This window comes from Acyrthosiphon pisum, chromosome A1 (assembly GCF_005508785.2).
Source record: "Acyrthosiphon pisum isolate AL4f chromosome A1, pea_aphid_22Mar2018_4r6ur, whole genome shotgun sequence".
NCBI classification, from domain to species: Eukaryota; Metazoa; Arthropoda; class Insecta; order Hemiptera; family Aphididae; genus Acyrthosiphon; species Acyrthosiphon pisum.
The window spans coordinates 163,419,014-163,439,801 of NC_042494.1; the positions used below are offsets into that span (position 1 = coordinate 163,419,014).

The 20,788-nt window shown below is 36.2% G+C and overlaps 2 protein-coding genes across 5 annotated transcripts in view; one reads left to right on the forward strand and one right to left on the reverse strand.

The window, feature by feature from the left end:
- LOC100161988 (homeobox protein cut) overlaps window positions 1–16,863 on the forward strand; it is a 36,533-nt gene extending 19,670 nt beyond the window's left edge. Inside the window, exons 1-13 of one of the 4 annotated variants that reach the window (XM_029488745.1) lie at window positions 2,035–2,720; window positions 9,238–9,419; window positions 10,354–10,484; window positions 10,579–10,746; window positions 10,873–11,326; window positions 11,445–11,716; window positions 12,155–12,318; window positions 12,389–12,528; window positions 12,610–13,001; window positions 13,181–13,696; window positions 13,800–14,320; window positions 14,386–14,688; window positions 14,797–16,863. In XM_029488745.1, coding sequence (XP_029344605.1) covers window positions 9,358–9,419; window positions 10,354–10,484; window positions 10,579–10,746; window positions 10,873–11,326; window positions 11,445–11,716; window positions 12,155–12,318; window positions 12,389–12,528; window positions 12,610–13,001; window positions 13,181–13,696; window positions 13,800–14,320; window positions 14,386–14,688; window positions 14,797–15,594 — 3,921 coding nt within the window. In that variant the 5' untranslated portion in view covers window positions 2,035–2,720; window positions 9,238–9,357 and the 3' untranslated portion in view covers window positions 15,595–16,863. Of the gene's footprint in view, window positions 1–2,034; window positions 2,721–9,237; window positions 9,420–10,353; window positions 10,485–10,578; window positions 10,747–10,872; window positions 11,327–11,444; window positions 11,717–12,154; window positions 12,319–12,388; window positions 12,529–12,609; window positions 13,002–13,180; window positions 13,697–13,799; window positions 14,321–14,385; window positions 14,689–14,796 lie in introns of those variants that run through there. The other 3 variants (XM_001948747.5, XM_008185043.3, XM_003244607.4) reach the window with 3 other exon arrangements.
- Window positions 16,864–17,269: 406 nt separating this feature from the next.
- LOC100570400 (WAS/WASL-interacting protein family member 1) lies at window positions 17,270–20,123 on the reverse strand. Its single transcript, XM_003244608.4, has 4 exons — window positions 19,971–20,123; window positions 18,898–19,246; window positions 17,868–17,982; window positions 17,270–17,673 (listed from the first exon to the last, which is right to left on the reverse strand). The coding sequence occupies exons 1-4, from the start codon at window positions 20,028–20,030 to the stop codon at window positions 17,541–17,543; spliced, it is 657 nt and encodes a 218-aa protein (XP_003244656.1). The 5' UTR covers window positions 20,031–20,123; the 3' UTR covers window positions 17,270–17,540.
- Window positions 20,124–20,788: the final 665 nt, after the last annotated feature.

The following is a 20,788-nucleotide window of genomic DNA, read 5'->3' on the forward strand; positions in this document are numbered from 1 at the left end:
ACTCCAGCACTGTGTCGGTGTCTCGCGCGCGCCGTATATATACGCGATACGATATATAGACGGGGCTTCTAATTACGAAATTTCATATTTCATATCCACCCCTACACCCTCACATCCTAGAGCCTCTACCGTCCGTCGTCGTCATCTCCACCCGCACACACACATACACACACACTGCCCGCGCCCTCTCCCATACTCACTCTTTTCGCCTCATCCGCCGCCAACGTACATCCGTTCGACCCCCCGAGATCCTTTACGAAGTCCGTCAAAACCTCACCCTCATAACGATTGTAAACTCGGTCATGTGTATATGTATACGTGAATATGTGTACCTCTCTCCTCTGTCGTATCACCTCTACTGTTGCATAATGTATAATACGCGCAGAAACCGATATTTGCCAATAATTCCAACGCTCTGTCCACCGTGTATAATATATTACAGTCCCGTAGACCCATAATTCTTATCACGTCGTATATAGTCCGAAGAAGGCGGCCGATTTGTCAGTGACGTTAAGCCTCCGAGCGAAATCTAACACTAATTCGTGTGATAACATTATATACTCAGATTACCGAATGACGATGTTAATATGCAGTGTACCGGTGTTTCACGAAAATAATACCCGTTGTTCAATTAAAAAATTATGCGGAGTTTCCGGTTGTAAAAATAATAAATATCAATGGCAAAAAAAAAAAATAATAATAATAAAGACAATAATTACCCATATCAAACTAAAAGAAAAAGTTTCATTTTTGCGAATGTGTAAATAAAGAAACGCGCAGACGCTTCCCGTGTCAGAAGTTATAATATGCATTTCAACGACTATATATAATAATACCCACGTGCAGAGAAGTTCGTACCCCGCGATTGTTGGCCTCGAAAACTTTCGTGTGTTTCGGGCTCGGAATTCTTTTCTCCATTGTGTACATATATACGATATGCGTTCGACGATATAATATAATATGTACAACGTTAAAAAACAACCACGTTTTACTGCAATAATTAGGTGTATTGTGCGTCAAGTGCCGACCGCGTGATCCCATCGATAATGTTTTGCTGAATGTGCAGCCCGCTTGCCGCACGTTATGCCGTACAAATAAATATATATTATAATAAAAACTTAAACGTCCGTGTAATATTTTGTTTACATAACAACTTTGTACGAACCGCGCAATGAGATAAAAACATGTAGAATACGCGACGGATTTACTATAAAATATTATCCCGACGGAAACCCTATTTAAATATATATGTACGCGTAACTGCACATAATATAATATATTATAATACCTATCACGTTTACGTATATACGTTTCATCTGAACCTACCGCTGTGCATAGAAATGTGTACGATGAATACTTATATAGGTATAATAGGGGATCTTTAAATTTTTACCGCGGTAGGTCGAGTTATATCGAAGCGACTTAGTAGAGCGACGACTGTATAATAGAATAGGTATATATTATAATATTATAATATTCGGTTAATCAAATCGTTTTATTTACAATAAGATACATTCGTATTTCGTCTTTTATGACGTTATATCAATATTATACTGCAGGTATATATCCATCTGGATAATATGTGCTGGCTATAAATTGCACGTCGCGTATGCGACATATATGTGTAGGTACGCATTTTACCTGCGCACACAAACAGTCGAGTGATATATAATAAAATATAGGTAGGTATACATAATAAATTATTATCTTCGGGCCGCCGCCGCTCTCCTAATCTGCAGTTCTCGCCCGAGATTTATACTCTTCTCGAGATATTTCGCTCTTCGCAATATATAGATATATTCTCTGGCACTCTATTATAATCATTATTATTTATATAACATTATAATATAATATATATATATATATACGCGCACGTACGAGGAGTGTAATATTGTTGCAGTACACTCCGCGGCGATATCGCGTGGCGTATGAATATTTACACGAGGTAAACACCGAACACGTCTGTATGATATGCTCGCGCATTACATAATATACAATATAATATATGAGATATATTATAATAGACATCGGATAAATATTAATCACCTCCACGCAGTGAATATTACGAAACATGGCGCATATGTGAAAAAAAACCGGATGCGCCCAGAAAACTAGCGTGCACACACGACCGCCGCTCACACTCGTCACACTCGGTCAGCGCTTATAATATATAATATGGGCAATCAATGCATCGACTGTACTGTGTCCGTATATACATACGATACACAACACATAGACAGATGATACATTGTATGTATATATAGGTACACGTCGCCGAGTGTGATGGACGTACAATAAAAAATTAAAATATATAATAATGTATAAAGGTCGAAAAAAAAATCGAACTATTATATGGGAGGGAACTGGTCAAACTGGTTATCGTCGTTTTACCTATACGCCGTGTGCGATTATTTCGTAGTGGGTATGCTATATATGTTCGTATATAATATATAATGTATTATTCGCTTAAGGTTTTGACGGTCACCTATAACACAGAGTTCGAAATTCGCTCCTCCGCCGAACGTCACCGTGCACGCGCGTGTGTATACCGCGCTCGCCGCAGTGAATTTGAATAATGTCTTTTTACCGAAATCCACCCCCTCGTTTTGCACACGCACATACGTCGGATATAACGACCCTCGGTTAGGATGTGTGTGTGGAAAAACAATATACAGTGCGTTACAAACTGACGAAATCCGATCGTCTTTCTGCAGTATGAGGTTTGTACCAACGCAACGACAAAACGATACGTCATAACTTACTCACAAGACGTGTTCTACATATATTATTATCTATATCTTGGGTTTGTTTTTTACACTCTCAGTAAAACTTTTATGACATTTACAGTTGATTGGGATGTGAGTATACCTATATATAGTATAAAAGTGGCTATTCCCTGCAGTAGGTACCTATACGCTAGACATTTATTATGTATATATCAACGTCATGATGATTTGAGCTCGAAAGCGTTGTCGTGAAAATAATTAATCACAGCCTAATGAAAATCGTTTATAATATACGAGCCCAATATATAATGTAATAAATTATGAGAATTCGAGAGATTATCAAGTGCGGAATTACTCAGAAGATCGAGTTGTTTCAAAGTTTTCCCAAAAATTTCGGTCGAATATTTTAGACGAATATTTTCATCTGTACATTATAATATTCGTATATAATGGCCGTAATATTATAAAAACTACAACTTTTCATCTCGTGATTGAAACATTGTTTCGTATTTATTTCAGAACTGTATAAACATTAATTAATAATATATCGTTTATTATGTACCGGTAAACTTATAAAAAATTATTGACGGACGTGTTTTTTTTCTTTACAACCAGTTTTTATATTATAGTATTACTATTATTGGTTATAATATAATTATTTCGCAATGGGTCCTGTCATTGCCGTCAAGGTTTCCATTGTGATACGCGTCTAAAATAAAACAATTAAATCGTTTCCAAAGGTCACAAACTACCGCCACCACCGTGTATAATATATCGAATGGCGTGTATTATAATAATATTTGTATTCTTGACAAATCATCGGCTTAGTGTTTGGTTGATAAAAAAAAAACAGACCCATTACTGTTACGACGTACGTCTAGGTAGGTACAACTCGTAGTGCAGTATAATATATATTATACATATCTATGTGTATATATACCAAAAGATTATATAATAATTTTACTATGCTATTGACAAATATTCTAAACTGGCACCCTTTCTTCATCACCATCACCACCGCCACTACCACCGTCACCGTCCGCACACCCCCGTTTCGCAACCGGAAGACGTAATACACAATAAAATCGAATTTCCCTGCCCACGTTTCGTCACGAATGTGCTTTTGTTGCTCACACACGTACACATACTGTGTATAGGTACACGCACACACGCACACACTCACACATGCAAAGGATTGACAGTGGTTGCGAGTTTTCGAGGTGGAGGCGCGCAGGAGGTATGAAAGTGTAGGTGAGCAGAGAAGAAAGGTACGGCAAAAGATGGTAGTAGTGGGGGGATGTCGATGGAAAAGGCGAGGGATATATATCTAAAACTACTTGGCGTATTTTGAATGAGAGCGAATTGATCGGCCCTGTTATGTACATATATATTTATACACGACCGTGCGTAGGGATGATGGGTAGAAGAAATATTCGACGGGCTGCGAGAGTGTGATGATCGGTGGGGGTGTGTGTGTGTGTGTGTGCGTGAGGGATGAATATATGTATATACGGGGAGAAAAGGGTTTAAACTTGCCGTATCTGTCTAATTGTCAGGGCGCTACCGCTCCTTCGCCCTCCGCCGTCTCCCACGCCACACTGCTTCGCCTTTTATATACGCCTGTCCCTGAAGTAGGGGTGTATGCGTGGCGGGCGAGAGGCCGCGGGGAGTGAGGCTTAATCACTCGCCCTGCAGGCTCCGGCGACCGTTATCTTAATGCCTCCGACACCGCCGCCACCGCCACCGACGCCCTTGTCAGCCGTATATACATATTGTATACGTACGTACATACGATATGTATACTTGCACGCGTTCGTCAGTCGATTTCCGAATCCCTTCATCGGCACTTGTCGATATAATCAATAAAACCGTGTTCCACCACGGTCGCCTTTTGTTTTCTTCCCGGCCGTCCGCTCGTTATTTCCCCCGCAGTGTGCTATTATATACACACATGCATATATTATAACATGTACACAATAATATACGGGGACCCGCTCTTTTCGCCTGTCATCCCGCCGCCGCCGTCTCTCATACTATATAATATCGTGAGTCGTCGTCGTTGTCGTTGTCGTTATACTATACAATCAATCAGCAATGTTGACGCACTATGTTTCTTTTTTTTCTGAAATCGTATATACACGAAGACGCATAGATACAAGTATAGTGCCTCTACGAGTTTATAAATATGTTTATGTTATACGTCCGGCGCTATTATTTCAAATTATATTTCTTACTCTGGATCGCGTGACAATAATTATTAAAAGGTGTACGCTATAATAATATTATACCCGTCGCTATATATTATAATTCATAATATAATATACGAGTATCATTACGAGTTTATTTAATATTATAGGAATAATAGCACAAATTCACCAAACATATTCATCGATACCGGTATATTATCATACACGCATATATTATGCCCAAGCTATATTTTTTTTCGCCGTGGGTACATTTTTATGAACAATGACCGTTTTATGGTACACCATTACATAACATCCGTCACTTTCGGTTCCTTGCACGCATAGAAACCTGGCGGTCTTTGATGTTCTCGAGAAAATTAAAAATTAGCACTCGGCACCGACTTCAAACGACAGAATTTAAAATCACCCGATGTCGTATTAATAATATTTATAAATAAATGTTCCTTTTGTTTCGCGAGCGTACGTAAAAATAACAACAAAGTAAAAAAAAAAACGAATTGAAAAGTGCCGGGGTGGACAAAAAAAAAATAAATAAATAGGTAATTCAAAGATAAAACTGCGGCGAGAATCCTAATGGCAAAATCCCAAAATCGAGCCGAAAATTAAAAACCCATATCAAACGCTCGCGTGTGGCACGTATTGTTGGACAATAGACAAAAAGGGTGTAAGAATATAATATAGTATTATGTATGCATATACAGGGTCTTACAAATTTCGTGTGACGAAAATGATACACTTATTGGTTCATACGCCATCCACACCGCTTTTGTGCGGACACAAAATTTGGGAGACCCTATACATTTCGGGCCGTTAAACGATCGTGGTCATTTGGTCATAGAGTGCCGGAGCGGTTCTCAAGAACGTTCGTTACACATTATGCGAACGGATTTCACACCCCCTCGTCGATCGATTTTTCCCAGCGACGCATATATATCATATGCATGCATTATGCATATATACGCACATACATAATACACATATACGTCCGTAATCGTATATTATTATTATCATACGAGAACGGTCTCTTGCATGCGTAATTATTATTATACACAGTACAAACCACCACCACGTGCAGCGGTTAAAAAGGATATGTCGCCGGGTGCGAATGCGCGGTTGCGGGGGTGCGCGTTCCAGAGACCCTGAGAAAAAGGATCTCATCCGGTGCTAATGAACACCGCACGTAGAACCCGTCGTCGACGTCGGGCGACGGTCTCACGAATTCGGGTTTTTTTTCGCCATATGGGCGCCCTCGCAATATATAGATAGACCTACATAATAATATACTGAATTATTATTATACATACGGTGACCATATTAGTATTATATCTTTCTCGCCAAACACGATATTACATTTTCGTTCACCGAAATCGACTAAAAACAATACGCCAGACCCACGCACACATGCCGAATTAATAATTACACGCGTCCTTTTCCTTGACAGACGTTGTTCTCGCGCGCGCTCGCGGAGGACGATGATGTGCATACGTATCCGAACGGGACACGGTCGGTTGATCTCGAACAAACGAGCCTGCAGTGTACACACAGCCGCGTAACAATAGTATGTGTTGGTTTGCGTTAAAAACGTAATAGATTTTAATGAGGAAAAAACAATGGATGGAAAATAACGACGACGACGACGTTTGTGTGTATAGAAAATCTGAAATATCACGAAAATGCGCAACGTAACAACAATAATTACAATAAAATATAATATTATATAGTAATATTGTATTATTATTATTACTATTATGTATTGCTGTTACATATTTGTATAGTTATACTGTTATTATATTATCCTAAAAAATAATATAATCCCATAGATCTACTACGACGACGACAACGACGACCGTTATTGCGTTACACATGGGATCGATAACCGGTATATTACAATATAATATTATTATTATTATACGATGGCGATTGTCGATTTCGGTAACCGGTTCCTCCTCGCCAACGAACGTGTCGGATTCGGGCGCGGGAGTCGCGGCGTTGCTGGGCTTCAAACATTTATTATTTTTTTCCCGAAGTAATTAGAGTCTTGCGAATGTCCCACGCGACCCTTACGAAACCGTTCGGGGGTGTTTTGTGTCGGCGTTTGGGGTGCGGGCGAAATTAATTGTACTCGCGCACATTATACGCGTATAATACACGTACCGCGTACGAATCGATATGCAAAATAATCATTTTCTTTTGAGGGTGGTCAAACACACGGAGGAGATTTATGCGTGTGCGTGTGTGCATGATGTAGGTACACCACCCCACAGCCGTTGCGCGAAGAGACGTTGAACGACGTCGTGATTTCTATTTTCTGCTGTCGTGTGTTTATAATTACATATAATATCGTACGATTTACGATCCAACATTGGGTCGAACTGGCAGCCGACGAAATATATTATCTATTTAAATATATATTTGTATTATGTATCCGTCGTCGTTGTTATAATAATATTATTGTATTATAGATACATCGGTGTGCGGCGGACCCTCCAAGGTGACCTTGTAGTTTAGACAATTTTCGGATTATATCGACGTTATTATATTAACAGACAAATAGTTATAAAAGCACAGGAAACAGGAAACCGATGATTTTTTGACATCCCAAGATTTATTGCGGTTAGTCAATTGGAACAAATTACGGGCTGACCCGAACAACGACTTCTGTTTCGCTTTAATACGATTTTCCTTCGCGTTTATAATTCTACCACTACTATTACAGTATTACTATAGTTACTACTACTTTACTACTACCACTACGATATAGTTAAAAGTTAAACTACTACTTCTACTACAACAACTTCTACTGCCTACTTTTGCCGCTGCCGTCGCATAACATATATACACTATTCAGACCATCGTCGTGGACCCCTCCCCCCTCCACCGTAACTACTCGTTCGCGTGATGTTTATTCATGTGGGCTGTCGGCTGTGTAATAATTTTAGGTTGCTACTTCGGCGTGTGCAGTTGTATATATATCGATGCGGACGATTCTCTGGTTTTATTTTTATTTTTTCCTTTCGGTCATTACTCAATATAATAACATTATACATCGAAATACCGGCTAATGAGCCTCATTTGATGCATCCTTTCGGCGGCCATGTTTGATTCTTCTCTATAAAGTTTCGTTGTTTGCTAACGTTTAATTGTCTACGATGTATTCTGTGTATATAATATAATATATATAGCATACACGCATAATATATATATTACCTTCAGTGGTGATATATAATCGGACAAACACTTTTATCTGTTTTTTTTTTTTTTTTTTATTCGTTAACGTCATAAAACCTGCAACGATGAATACTGCTACGACGTCCCACCAGTGTTTGTATGTGTCTATCTAATTACAAACATTTGTATTCCAATCTTTATTGGCGTTGATACCGACCGCAAACAAGCGTCGGAGAATTTTCGTGCGTGTAATTTATTCGACGAGAAGTATTTCATAATTTTTTAATGCATATTATATTATTTATTGTACACTTAGGTATAAACATTTTTAAATTTTTTTTTTTTATTCCGCTCAAATAAATGCTGTTCAAGAAGGATGGTATATATTATTATGTAGGTTATGCCTGCAGCGAGTATACTGTGTATAGTGGCTGCTCGGGTTTGGACGTTCGTGAAATGGATTTTCAATACGTTTAATGGAAAAAGCGTATGTACGTTGTTTTTACACCCATCGCGTATATTATTTAAGCTCGGTATACGTGGTAAAATAAAAGGGTGAGGAAAAAAAGTGTAATCAATCCTGATGGATACAGACGCGCATAATAATGACTATAATTGTTGAAGAGAAAATCGGAAACGTCTGTCTGTCTGCACGCGGAACTTTTCCTTCATGACTAACACTATGGGACAGACTGGAGGGGGGACCTTTCAGAAAACAGAGCGCACTCGGCTCCCTTTAGTGTATCTCGTTACGGGCCGTTAATATTAAAATAAAAAGAGAATAAGGAATTGTTGTAATAATAATAATGTAATTACTGTAGTTTGATATCGAACACTCGCGCACGTTTTATGATAATTAAAAAACATATATACATAAACATTTTATATATATTATTATTATGTATACACAAGGTAAATAGTTCTGTTTCGTGTCTATGTGCCGTAGGCTATCGGTGGCGACAACGGTTTTCAGTAATTAACCGGGACGCTCTTAACGGGTTTTTGATGCAAATTGTATAAACAATAATTTTTTAGGACCCCTTATGCTTATAAACGCCATCTTGGATATCGATTGTGTTTGTTATAATACTCATTTCTACCACCCTCTTTATATGAATAATTTTATTTTTTTTTAGATTTCACAATTGGTTGAGGATGTACGCAGACTGCAATCGAGTATCGGTAAACTACAAGATCACACGGCAAAAGAGATTGCCAGACTCGAAGAAGAGTTACATGACAAAAGACAACACATTATGAGACTTGAAGCCAGATTGGACGCTCAGAGAGACTACGAAGAGGTTAAGCGACAGCTATGGTGAGTGACAAAATTTAAGGAATTCGATTGAATAAAATATTACAAGACACAAGAATCTAGTGACAAAAATCTCAAAGTTGAAAACGTTAATTTTCTGTTTCTGGCACTTTTTCAATTTACACTAATTGTTTAATTTTTGGCATACCGGCCAAATTACACCATTTTTTATGATCCAAGAATATTTTTTTCATAATCATCCATAAGTCTTCTTATTTATTTTTGCATCTAGCAATTTAATATGTTCAACAGGCCAATTCAATTTTAGTGAGTTCCAATTCAATGCAATGAACTAAAAATACGATTTCCAAGACATTGTATTATAATGCAGGTACTATACGTAATATGAATTGTATACAATATATAATTCATATTATATAGGTACCTACGTTAATACGTTACATAATAAACAGCTTTTGTTCGAGCCAACAAAAACATGATAAATACCTTGTGCCTCAATCTCAATATTTCCTACACATTAATGTTTGTACGTGGGCAATGGTGGTTTTTTTTAGTGATATTTTAGTTTACTAAATAATATTATATAGATGCACTCGAATATTTTAAACTGATAAATACCACTTGTTATTAAGAAATATGCTTCGCTAGTTTTTTTTTTATATAAATTAATATCCGACCAAAATATTTTTTGACATCAATGCCGATATTTTATGATCATGTGGATACAAACTAGTTTATTAAAACGAAACCTGGTATTCGAGGATAGGAAAAAAATGTCATCGATATTAATTATATGGAACGGAGAGATGGTTATCGATACAGAATCGTCTTTATTTCTAATGTCAGCGGGAGGGCTACATAGTAAATGAGTCATAACGCTAATGAAATATTCGTTTGCTCAGTGATTTTTCACAATAAACGTGAATAACGGTTATAAAAAACTATTATTTAATTTGTTTTATTATGTATATTTTAGTGTACTGAAGGCCGTCGAATGTTCAGACGACCGTAATAACAAGTCTCCAAACAACAACAAATCTGAAAATACACAAGGCACATCACCTCAGCAACAGAGGTCGTCTTGCAGTCCCGTGCCTGAAACTCAAAGTAAGTGAAACTTTGCAATATTATAATAGCCACCCATTAGTAGCAACACATGAAAAAGTAGCATCGCTAAAACGGCCGTATATCTGTCTTACAGATGATTTTTCAGTTCCGGTGGCCCCACCCCCTCCCGGGCTACAAAACGTCGAACAGTTTGGCCCGATACTCGGCGAAGAGATCGTGGCCAACTGGCGAAGATCCCTCGAATGCAATAAATCTGAACAAAAGAAAGTCTATACTTCTCCAAACCGACATGAAACTACCGGTAAGGAAAAGTTTAGACGTGTCCTTGAAATGAGGGGGAGGAGGCCTCGAGAATTGTTTTTTTAAAGTTAACACATATACGATTATTAAAAAAATCCTATAATATTTTTTTATAAATTATTTTTAGACAAAGAAAAATCACCAGGTCTAGAATCTGTCAAAACACCACCTCCAAGCACGTCTCCAGCACCAACTTCACCGTCTATCACGGTTCAACCAGCGCGATCTGCTAGTAGGTCCGGAACACCATGCAAATCGCCCACAAGTGAATCAAACAGTTCACCACGACTTAACAATAGTTCTCCTCATAACAATAACAATAACCCATCTCAGTTAAACAACAACAACAACAACAATATCCCTGCAGGTCTCATAAATGGTCTCTGTGGTCTTAATGTTGGTCTCAACAATAACATTTTAGGACCTGCTGGTGCCTTAGGGTTTGACTTGATAAAGTCGCCTTTTGATCACAGGTCTTCTTATCGATTTGGAGATGGTGATTGTACCATGGTTGGACGTTTTGGTGAATCACTTATACCAAAAGGTGATCCTATGGAAGCCAGACTTCAAGAAATGCTTAGGTATATATAATATAATATAATTAAAATTATTTCATACTGTACTATACACAAGTATTTTACTAACTAATTTTTTTACATGATAAGAACATTGTTAAAAATATAAAAATTTTGTTTTTAGATATAATATGGACAAATATTCTACCCAAAACTTGGATACATTGCACATAGCTCGTCGTGTACGTGAACTGCTATCCATTCACAACGTGGGCCAAAGGTTGTTTGCCAAGTATATTCTCGGACTTTCCCAGGGGACCGTCAGTGAATTGTTGTCAAAACCTAAGCCGTGGGACAAGCTGACCGAAAAGGGACGCGATAGCTATAGGAAAATGCATGCATGGGCATGTGACGAGAACGCGGTTATGCTACTCAAGTCGTTGATACCGAAAAAAGGTATGGTGTTCCGAAGCGATTATAGTTAATTTAACCCCGAGAAATTCCATTAATCATGACCATTCAAGTAGGCAAACACGAGGGGTCAAAAGTCCGAAATCAATTAAGTTCTTGTTTTACGTAGTAGATGAAGTAATCTGAGGGCACTAATTAAAACCTCGAAACCCACCAGAACCCCTCTAAACAATTGTGGTCAATAGGGTCACCGTGAACCCATGAAAATCATCATTGTGAAAAAGGAATAAATCTTTGTCAAGATGTATAAACGTATAATTTTACCATCGGTACAACTAATTTGGACTAATTCTAGTTTGTTGGAGTAGGACAAAAGTCGAAAGAGGGTATAGTGTTTAAGAATAGTATCCCTTTATGCTAACTTGTTGGGTATAGGTCATTAGGGTTTATCAAAGAAGGACTCCTTGTACTCATTGATTGCAGGTAAAGATTCTGGCATACCTACGGTAATGGGAAGAAGTGAAAATGACGTCACCGATGAAAGGATTGTACACATATTGAACGAAGCAAGTCAAATGATGAAACCTAATCAACAACAAGACGATACTCAAAGCAATGACGAAAGCACTTCACCAAATCAATTAATTGTAAATATAATTTTTTATTTTTATATATTACATTTTATTTATTTATATTAATTTTAATTATTTTATACAGAGTACTTCCCCGTCCAGACAAAGACCCAAAGAAGATATACCACAAGAACAAGTGGCCCGACTGTATCAAGAAGAGCTATCAAAGATCATGGGCAAACGTTTAGAAGACTCTATGAGAAGTGGCGAACAACCCTTTGCAGGGTGAGTTTACTTATTATTTCTATTATTTAGATTTTTAAATTAATTATTTTGTGATTATTAATATCGAAAAAATGTTTTTAGTTGGCTCTTCCCGCATTTCTTCGGAAATCATACCGGTAACCACGATGATATTCGAACTGCATTGGATGCTTATCACCGAGAATTATCAAAATTACAAAACTGCCCACAGAGCCAATTGTCAGGATTATTAGCTCTTCAACAACAAGCTGCCGTTGCAGCGATGTCAAACAACAACAATAATAACAATAACAATACCATACAAGGAACCGGTATTGCTCAAGACTTGTCTTTACCAAAAGACAGAAAAGATATTTATCCGTTTGTACAGCGAAAAGATTTTGCTGTTAAAGTAAATGGGACTGAAGTTTCAGACAAAGAGTCTGAAACTGTAGCAGAAGCAATGAAACAGGCCGGAAGTGCTTTTTCGCTTGTACGACCTAAAACTGAACAAAGTGAGTTATTTGAACAATTTAAATATAATATTTAAAAAAAAAGTAAATGGATATGAAAATATTATATATAGTTTATATACAATATACTGTACATACAGTATATCTCCTATGTATATTGTATAAAATATAAATTATATTGTACAGAGTATTGTATATTTATATTTTTTTTTTCAAATTAGGTGGTACATCTTCTGTAGGAAGCTCAGCTAGCTCACCATTAGGTAATACTATATTACCTCCCGAGGACTTCGGTCAATCGGCTGCAGTCAGTCCACTTCAAAGAATGGCTTCAATTACAAATGCTTTAATTTCTCAACCAGCTACTCCACATCATCATTCTCCTTCTCAGAGACCTCTGAAAGCTGTATTGCCACCAATAACTCAACAACAGTTCGACCAATTCAATAATTTGAATACTGAAGAAATTGTGAGGAAAGTCAAAGAGCAACTTAGTCAATTTTCAATCAGTCAGAGACTATTTGGAGAATCTGTATTGGGTCTTTCTCAGGGAAGCGTGTCTGATCTCTTGGCTAGACCAAAACCATGGCATATGTTGACTCAAAAAGGAAGAGAACCCTTTATAAGAATGAAAATGTTTTTGGAGGATGATAAAGCTGTGCATAAACTAGTTGCTTCCCAGTATAAAATAGCACCAGAAAAGCTTATGCGAACTGGAGGATATGGTGGATCAAGTCGTAAGTATATTATCATTTAGCACTACTGAATTTACACTAATTGATTATTTTAATATTTTTTTTTTTGTACCCATGTATTAATATTTTTATTTTTTATTTATAGCTATGAACCAGAATTTAGTAAAATCAACTCACACTTTTGGTGGTAAAATGACCCCTTCACCTCTCGATCTCTTAAAAGTTAGTGCTGATGTGGATCGCCAAACACCGCATCATCATATACTTACATCAATGTGTAACACATCTACAACAATGTCAGAAGACTCTGATATGGCGTCTTCGCTACAATCACCGAGCAACCATCATATTCAACTTCAATCTCCGGGTGGACATCACCACGCAACTTCGTCTACTGCTTCGTCACTTATGTCCACTGGAAGTCAACTGGCGTCGATGATGGTCACTGAAAATAAACTCAAAGCAAGCCCAATACCAAACAATGGAATTCCACAAAACCTGATGTTACAACACGTGGCTGCAGCTTTCCAAAACCCTGGAACACGTCACCCACCAGCTGTTGTACCTTCAGTTTATGAGATGGCTGCTCTTACGCAAGATCTTGACACACAGACTATAACTACTAAAATCAAAGAAGCACTCCTTGCTAATAATATTGGACAAAAAGTAAATATATATATTTTTTAAATTAATAAATAGTACTTCTTACTAACTGTATATATTTTTTTAAGATTTTTGGTGAAGCTGTACTGGGACTCTCTCAAGGATCAGTCAGTGAATTACTATCAAAACCTAAGCCATGGCATATGCTGAGCATTAAGGGCCGTGAACCATTCATTCGGATGCAACTTTGGCTATCTGATCAACACAATGTGGAAAGATTGCAAGCGATTAAAAGTGAACGTAGGGAGATGAACAAAAGAAGACGAGGATCTGGCCAACAAGATAATGGAAGTGACACATCCTCAAACGACACTTCAGATTTTTATCACAGCGGCACTAGTAGTCCTCCATCTGCCGCAAAAAAACAACGAGTAAGAATCGTATAAATATTAAACAATGCATGTTATTTTTCTAATCGTTGTATAGAGAAATTGTTTGAATTATATATGGTCATTATAATTTACACATATTATTTTCAGGTTCTGTTTTCCGATGAACAAAAAGAAGCATTGAAATTAGCATTTGCCCTGGATCAATACCCGAGTGTTGGTACCATTGAGTTTCTTGCATCGGAGTTAAATTTAGCGACTAGGACAATAACGAACTGGTTCCACAACCATAGAATGAGGATCAAGCAACAATCACCTCATTCTGATTCACAGCAACAACAATCACAAACTGGTCCTGGATTCGATCCGATTCAGTTTAGGATTCTCTTGAGCCACCGACTTGGTTTCGGTGGTCTACCAATTCCGTTTAATGCAGGAAACCCTTATTTACAACACGGCGCTGATCTGTCTTCCTTCATACCAATGTTGACGTCATCCTCTTCGGCCACGGTGGACGAACAAATGTCTGGATTGGATTTGAGTGTAAAACACGAAGTAGACACTGACTTTGACGACGAAGACAGCCGGTCGGAAGAGTCGGAGCCTCGAGAAGAAATCCCGGCCGTACCCGTAGTCGGAAGTTCTCGCAGAAAACCAGCAGCTCCACAATGGGTCAACCCGGATTGGTTGCAATCCGAACAGAAGCAACAGCAGCAGCAATCCGAAGTAATAATAAATGGCGTTTGCGTAATGCAAGCGGCCGATGGCTGCACCGAAAGAAGGAGGTCGGAGACCATTCGAGTAGAACCGTCGGACGTAAACGATGAAGACAAGTCTGGTAGATCTACACCATCGGAATCCAGTTCCTTAAAACAAGAGTCAGATGGCGAACACGAACAGGAAGCTATCAGTGTTAAGGAAGAGAAATCGTGGAACAACGAATTTTAGAGATTAGGCCAACGAAATGTTACCACAACCTACGTGAGTGACAGATTATGACATAGTTAATTTTTTTATAACGTTTTGTATACACCGTTTGTAAATAGTTATTATACATATACATATATTATTATAAAAACATATACTATATTATATATATAAATATAAAGAATGTGCAATTTTTTAGACTTAAATACGCATCCCAAAAATTGTTTGATTTGTATCACTTGTGTGATCCTATTTTTTTTGTGATTATATAGTTTCTTTATTATAACTTACTATTTTGTTTAAATTTAATGTTAGTGTGAAAAACAAACTTCAACTAAAACAGTTTAAAACAACTAGAAAGACTGTCACATCTTTAAGTACAGCGTCAACAATTTCTTAGTTCCATGATGTAAACAATTTTTTCTAGTCTATCACGGTCTCTAGTCTTGGGAAAGTTTTTCACTTATAAAAAAAATACCTTATATTATATAATGCAATAATTATAATATTCGAACCGAAAACCATTGGGAACTATTTGAGACCTGTTAAAATAAGACTTATAGTGTTATTCGAAGGGTTAAGAAACCAAATGGATCAACCCGATTTATTTCGTTTAACTAATAGTTCTAGATAATAAGAGACTAATATCTGTAAAAAAAATCGGGAAAAATTACGTTTTGAAGTTATAAGATGTCAAATAATTTTTGTGTTAGAATTATACTCTTCGATTCGACGTAACTATACTATCCGTTTGGTTTCTGAACCTTTTATTTATTATTATTATTATTATTATTATTATTATTATTATTATTATTATTATGATTATTATTATGATTATTAGTGTAAATGAGTACCTATTCTACTATAATTTTGTAATTTTTAAATATATTTATTTGTATAATATCGTGTAGTTTTAACGAAATCGTACACTAGATAAGTAGGTTTGATAATGTTCTGCGACTGTTGTTGAGTTATTGTCATTGTCGCCGCCGATGCGACTGGTAATGTGCCGCCACATACTAACATACGCATAAACACCATACTAAGATTTTTCTAGTAGGTACACCGAGATTTTGTGGTATGTATGTGACAAGTCTGCTGGACAATGGATAACTCAATGACGGACATAGAACCGTAATGAATGTACTAAGATAAGCCTACCTAATTGCACCAAAAATAATATGTATAAAAAAACCAACTGTTTAGTGTAAATACTTTACATTTTTTAAACTATTCTATTAAGTTTCACTCGCTTATTATTGTTGTACCTTAGGCAGTTGATTTTTTTTTTGTGGAATCAAATCAAAAACTTTTTCAAAAATAATAAATATTGTTATTTTTTTCTTCGTTCTGATATTAATTTGTTTGTTCGATATTTTTATTATTTTTTTTTAAAACTATTCTACTTATAATTATTTTTTTATAAGTAAGACTATTTGGTGTTGACTACAATATTATGAACGATATAATTGTTAATTTATTTTCATTGGTTTAGTTAAGAAAATTTCCACGTGACATCTCACCGTCTGTCCTTTTTTAAGAAAACAATAAATAAATACAATTATTATAATCAATATCTCGTTAGTATTAATCGATAATTACCTAGTAAAATATTATTTATTGATATATACAAACATATTTATTTTGTATATAGATACGAATTGCTCTTACGATTTAAGGATTCATATCATTCGATTGTTCTCGTGAATAGTAATGTGTAAAAATGATTTTAAAAAAAATTGATTTTATTAAAAATAACAATAAAACAAAATTATTTAAAATTGTTTTTTTTTTAAAAATTATTATTGTTGCTATTGTTGACAATATGTTATAGCCGATAAATATTAAACAAACAAAAAATAAATATAAATAAATACTACACGCAAGTATGATCGAACTACTGCGATAACGAATGTTGTTTTGTTAGAGCATTATTAGTCGAACACCGCAGGCGAGCCGCGGACGACTCACGACTGAGCTGGTTGCATTCCCATGGCCATTCCCGAACCCAATCCCATCCACGAAAACAGTAGACAGTTCGGCTGGTAATACACCGGCTGTGGAGGTGGTTGATAGAAAAACTTGCACCAGCCCTGGCACCTGAAAATCGAATTATTAATATTATTACGACCACTGCCAGTCGGTGTACCTAACATATAAATTCAATAGTAATTGTACAACTGTTTTACGCGCATCAACGATTGCACAGGTGCCGCGACGACACAATACTTTTAAAGTTAAGTAGGTAAGTAGCGACACGTGGGTAACGGGTTGATACCGTTGTACTTGCTTACCAGTTCGGGTACATAATGATCGTTTGCGAGGTGTATGTCGGGGTCGTCGGTGCCGGCTTGGGTGCTGGCATTGTGGTTTTCGGCGGCGGCGGCATGGTCGTCGGAGCGTGTGTGGCTGAAATCGTGAAAAGGCATGGCATTTATTTACGTACGAAATTGTCGCAGATGTATTCAGAAGTTGACGATCGAAAAATCGTAAGAAAGAAATGTGAAAAATTACAATGAGTTCAAAGTGTAGGGCTTATGTTACAACATAAAAATTCTTATAATATACCTATTATTAAACGGTAACCACTTTTTAAATGTGGATTAATGTTAATAATTGTTCTTTTTGCGTGTACCTATAGCATAATATTATAATTTGATCTGTTGAAAAGTTAGCAGTAAAAACGAAATGAATATACAAAATATATACCTATACATTTTTTGAGAAATGTTAAAACAAATACAAAAAAGAAAATGTTATTATTAAAAATATGTTTGGACGACTTTGGATAACTATTTGTTATATTAGACCAAATAATATGAATTATCTATTGAAGGTGAAATAATGAAAAGTTTTACTAGGTACACTAAAATTACCACATTAAACGTTCTCAGGTTTTAGATTTTTTTCACCAATTTTATAGTTTTGGGTAACAAAAGTTTTTTTTCAAATCGAAAATCATAATCATCTATAAAATAATAAACCATAATATTAAACGCTTCATATAAATTTAATTATATAATATATAAAAATATATTAAAATATTTGAAATACGCGTTGGCTTAGGTAGGTACTATAAGTATATTATATTATTATATTTTATTGTTGTGTAAAATATGTAAGTCACTAATTTTGATTTAACTTGATATTATTTACTACACAAATCAGCATACATTTTTTTCTTAGATTTAATTTTATATAGTTTGTATAAAATTATAATTTTTTTTTAAATTTTCACACCGGGTTGGTTGTCGGTTACACGTATGGTACTAAACCACTTAAATATGTCTTATTAGTGTTTTGAAATTACTGTAAATCGCTTACTCGGCGCGTGAGTCGTCGGCACCGTCTCCCGGGGTACTTGTGGCTGAAATATTTGTAATTGTATTGGTTGGCACGTTGTGTCACATCCGAACGGTGGGAAAAACGGAAACGGTAGTTGGATGCCGGACATCCCGTTCATACCGAACGTCATGTTATCCGTGCCTGTAGGTTTGCTACCACTGCTACCACTGCCACCACCACTGCTACCACTGCTACCGCTGCCACCGCTGCTACCACTGTTACCACTGCCACCACTGCTACCACTATTACCACCGCTACCACTGCTACCGTGTCCGTCGTTGGCCTTTTTTTCGTTTTTATCGTGTTTATCGTCTTTATCGTCGCATTTCTGAAACGATTACACCTGAATCAGCGCCGGAGTTACTTGCATCAGTTGCATTATACATCTTGCCGTGGGTAACATTAATTTTATCGGTATTTTACTGTGCGCAGAGGGTCGCAGCGCATTGATATTATATCAATTGATTTAAAATCATAAAAAAATTGTTTATGTAAATTGTTAGTATAGGTATACCGATCGTTATTTTCTCTTTTCTCCATACCATCTCACTTATGCCTTTCTGCTTAGTCAATTTATGTGTCACATCACAGACATGTTGGCCTGTGTCTTATTAGACAAACAAATTTACTGTGCATACGGACATTATTCTCACATCATCAGACAGATAAGTAATATATAAAATATGCCGTGGATATAAGAAAATCAATATGAATAAAGTACGTATAGGTATCTACGTTAAAGTAGGTACCTACGTTCCGGTTTTTGTTTACAAAAACAGTCAAAAACTAGTCAACTAGACAACGTGTTAGATAAATAATTTTTTTTTTAAAGTACACTATAGTGTATCTAGTGACTATTTGCATCTAGTAAAGGTTAAAGTAGTGCTATACCTGGACCTAGTAAAACGCATATTATAATTTTACACTTATCGAACGCACGCAGTTGCTGACCCGTCGGAATAAAACAAGACGTAGGTATAGACTTTATATAGTTAAGCGTGAAACACAATTTAAGAAGCATTTTGGTAGTGAACAAATTCGTGTATACTTACAGTTTGACTTATGAATAATATGGCTAAAAGCCATGCGGCGATGGTCACTTTGAAATGCATAGCGATGAAAAATAATATGATTTAACTACTTTCCACGGCGCTGTTCAGTTATATACCCAGAACGTTCGTATTTAGTGACATTGAATGGAATAATGGAGGTTAGCGTTTTTCCCCGGTTTTTTAGTGATTTATAAGTCCCACTCCGATGCCATTGTAATAAGGTTTATTGGCTCTTATTGACACGGAATTTGTATGGACCAGACCTTTAAGGCCAACGATTTTAATTCGTTAATTTCAAGGTAGGTACTAGCAAACAATGCGAAATCATGTATTGTTTTAAAATAAGCGAAATCTGTTGTTTTCCGCCCGTCTAATGATCTAGATTAAAAAAAATGCCCGTGTATTGTATACGCGCGTCTAAAACTGATTTGGTACTTATATTTAAACACATCAAATTAACGATTAAATTAAAATAACATACAGAATCATACATTTATATTAAGTGTATTATATAACTTGCAAATCATCAATTAACGCAAGGTGCAAGCCAGTAATACAAATCAATGAGCACATTATATATTTATATACAATACAATATAGCATATACGTCGTGGTTCACCGAGTAATATTAAGCCCCCCTTTTTTCAATAATGCAGTTATTCTGCATTCTATAAAGATAATTATTAGAATTTTTAAATATGTATTCGTAAAGACCCGTATTCGAATTTTCCACGTATTTTCGGATGCTTGATATAATTTTTGTAACATTTAAGAAGTTTTCTGCAGAATGTGGTGATATAAATTTCTGTTTTTTTAAA

Coding starts and splice junctions, on each gene's coding strand:
- LOC100570400 (XM_003244608.4), bottom strand. CDS start 20,030: ATGCATTTCAAAGTGACCATCGCCGCATGGCTTTTAGCCATATTATTC. Junction 19,247..19,970: donor TATTATTCATAAGTCAAACT/GTAAGTATACAC, acceptor TAATCGTTTCAG/AAATGCGACGATAAAGACGA. Junction 17,674..17,867: donor ATCATTATGTACCCGAACTG/GTAAGCAAGTAC, acceptor TTCGATTTTCAG/GTGCCAGGGCTGGTGCAAGT.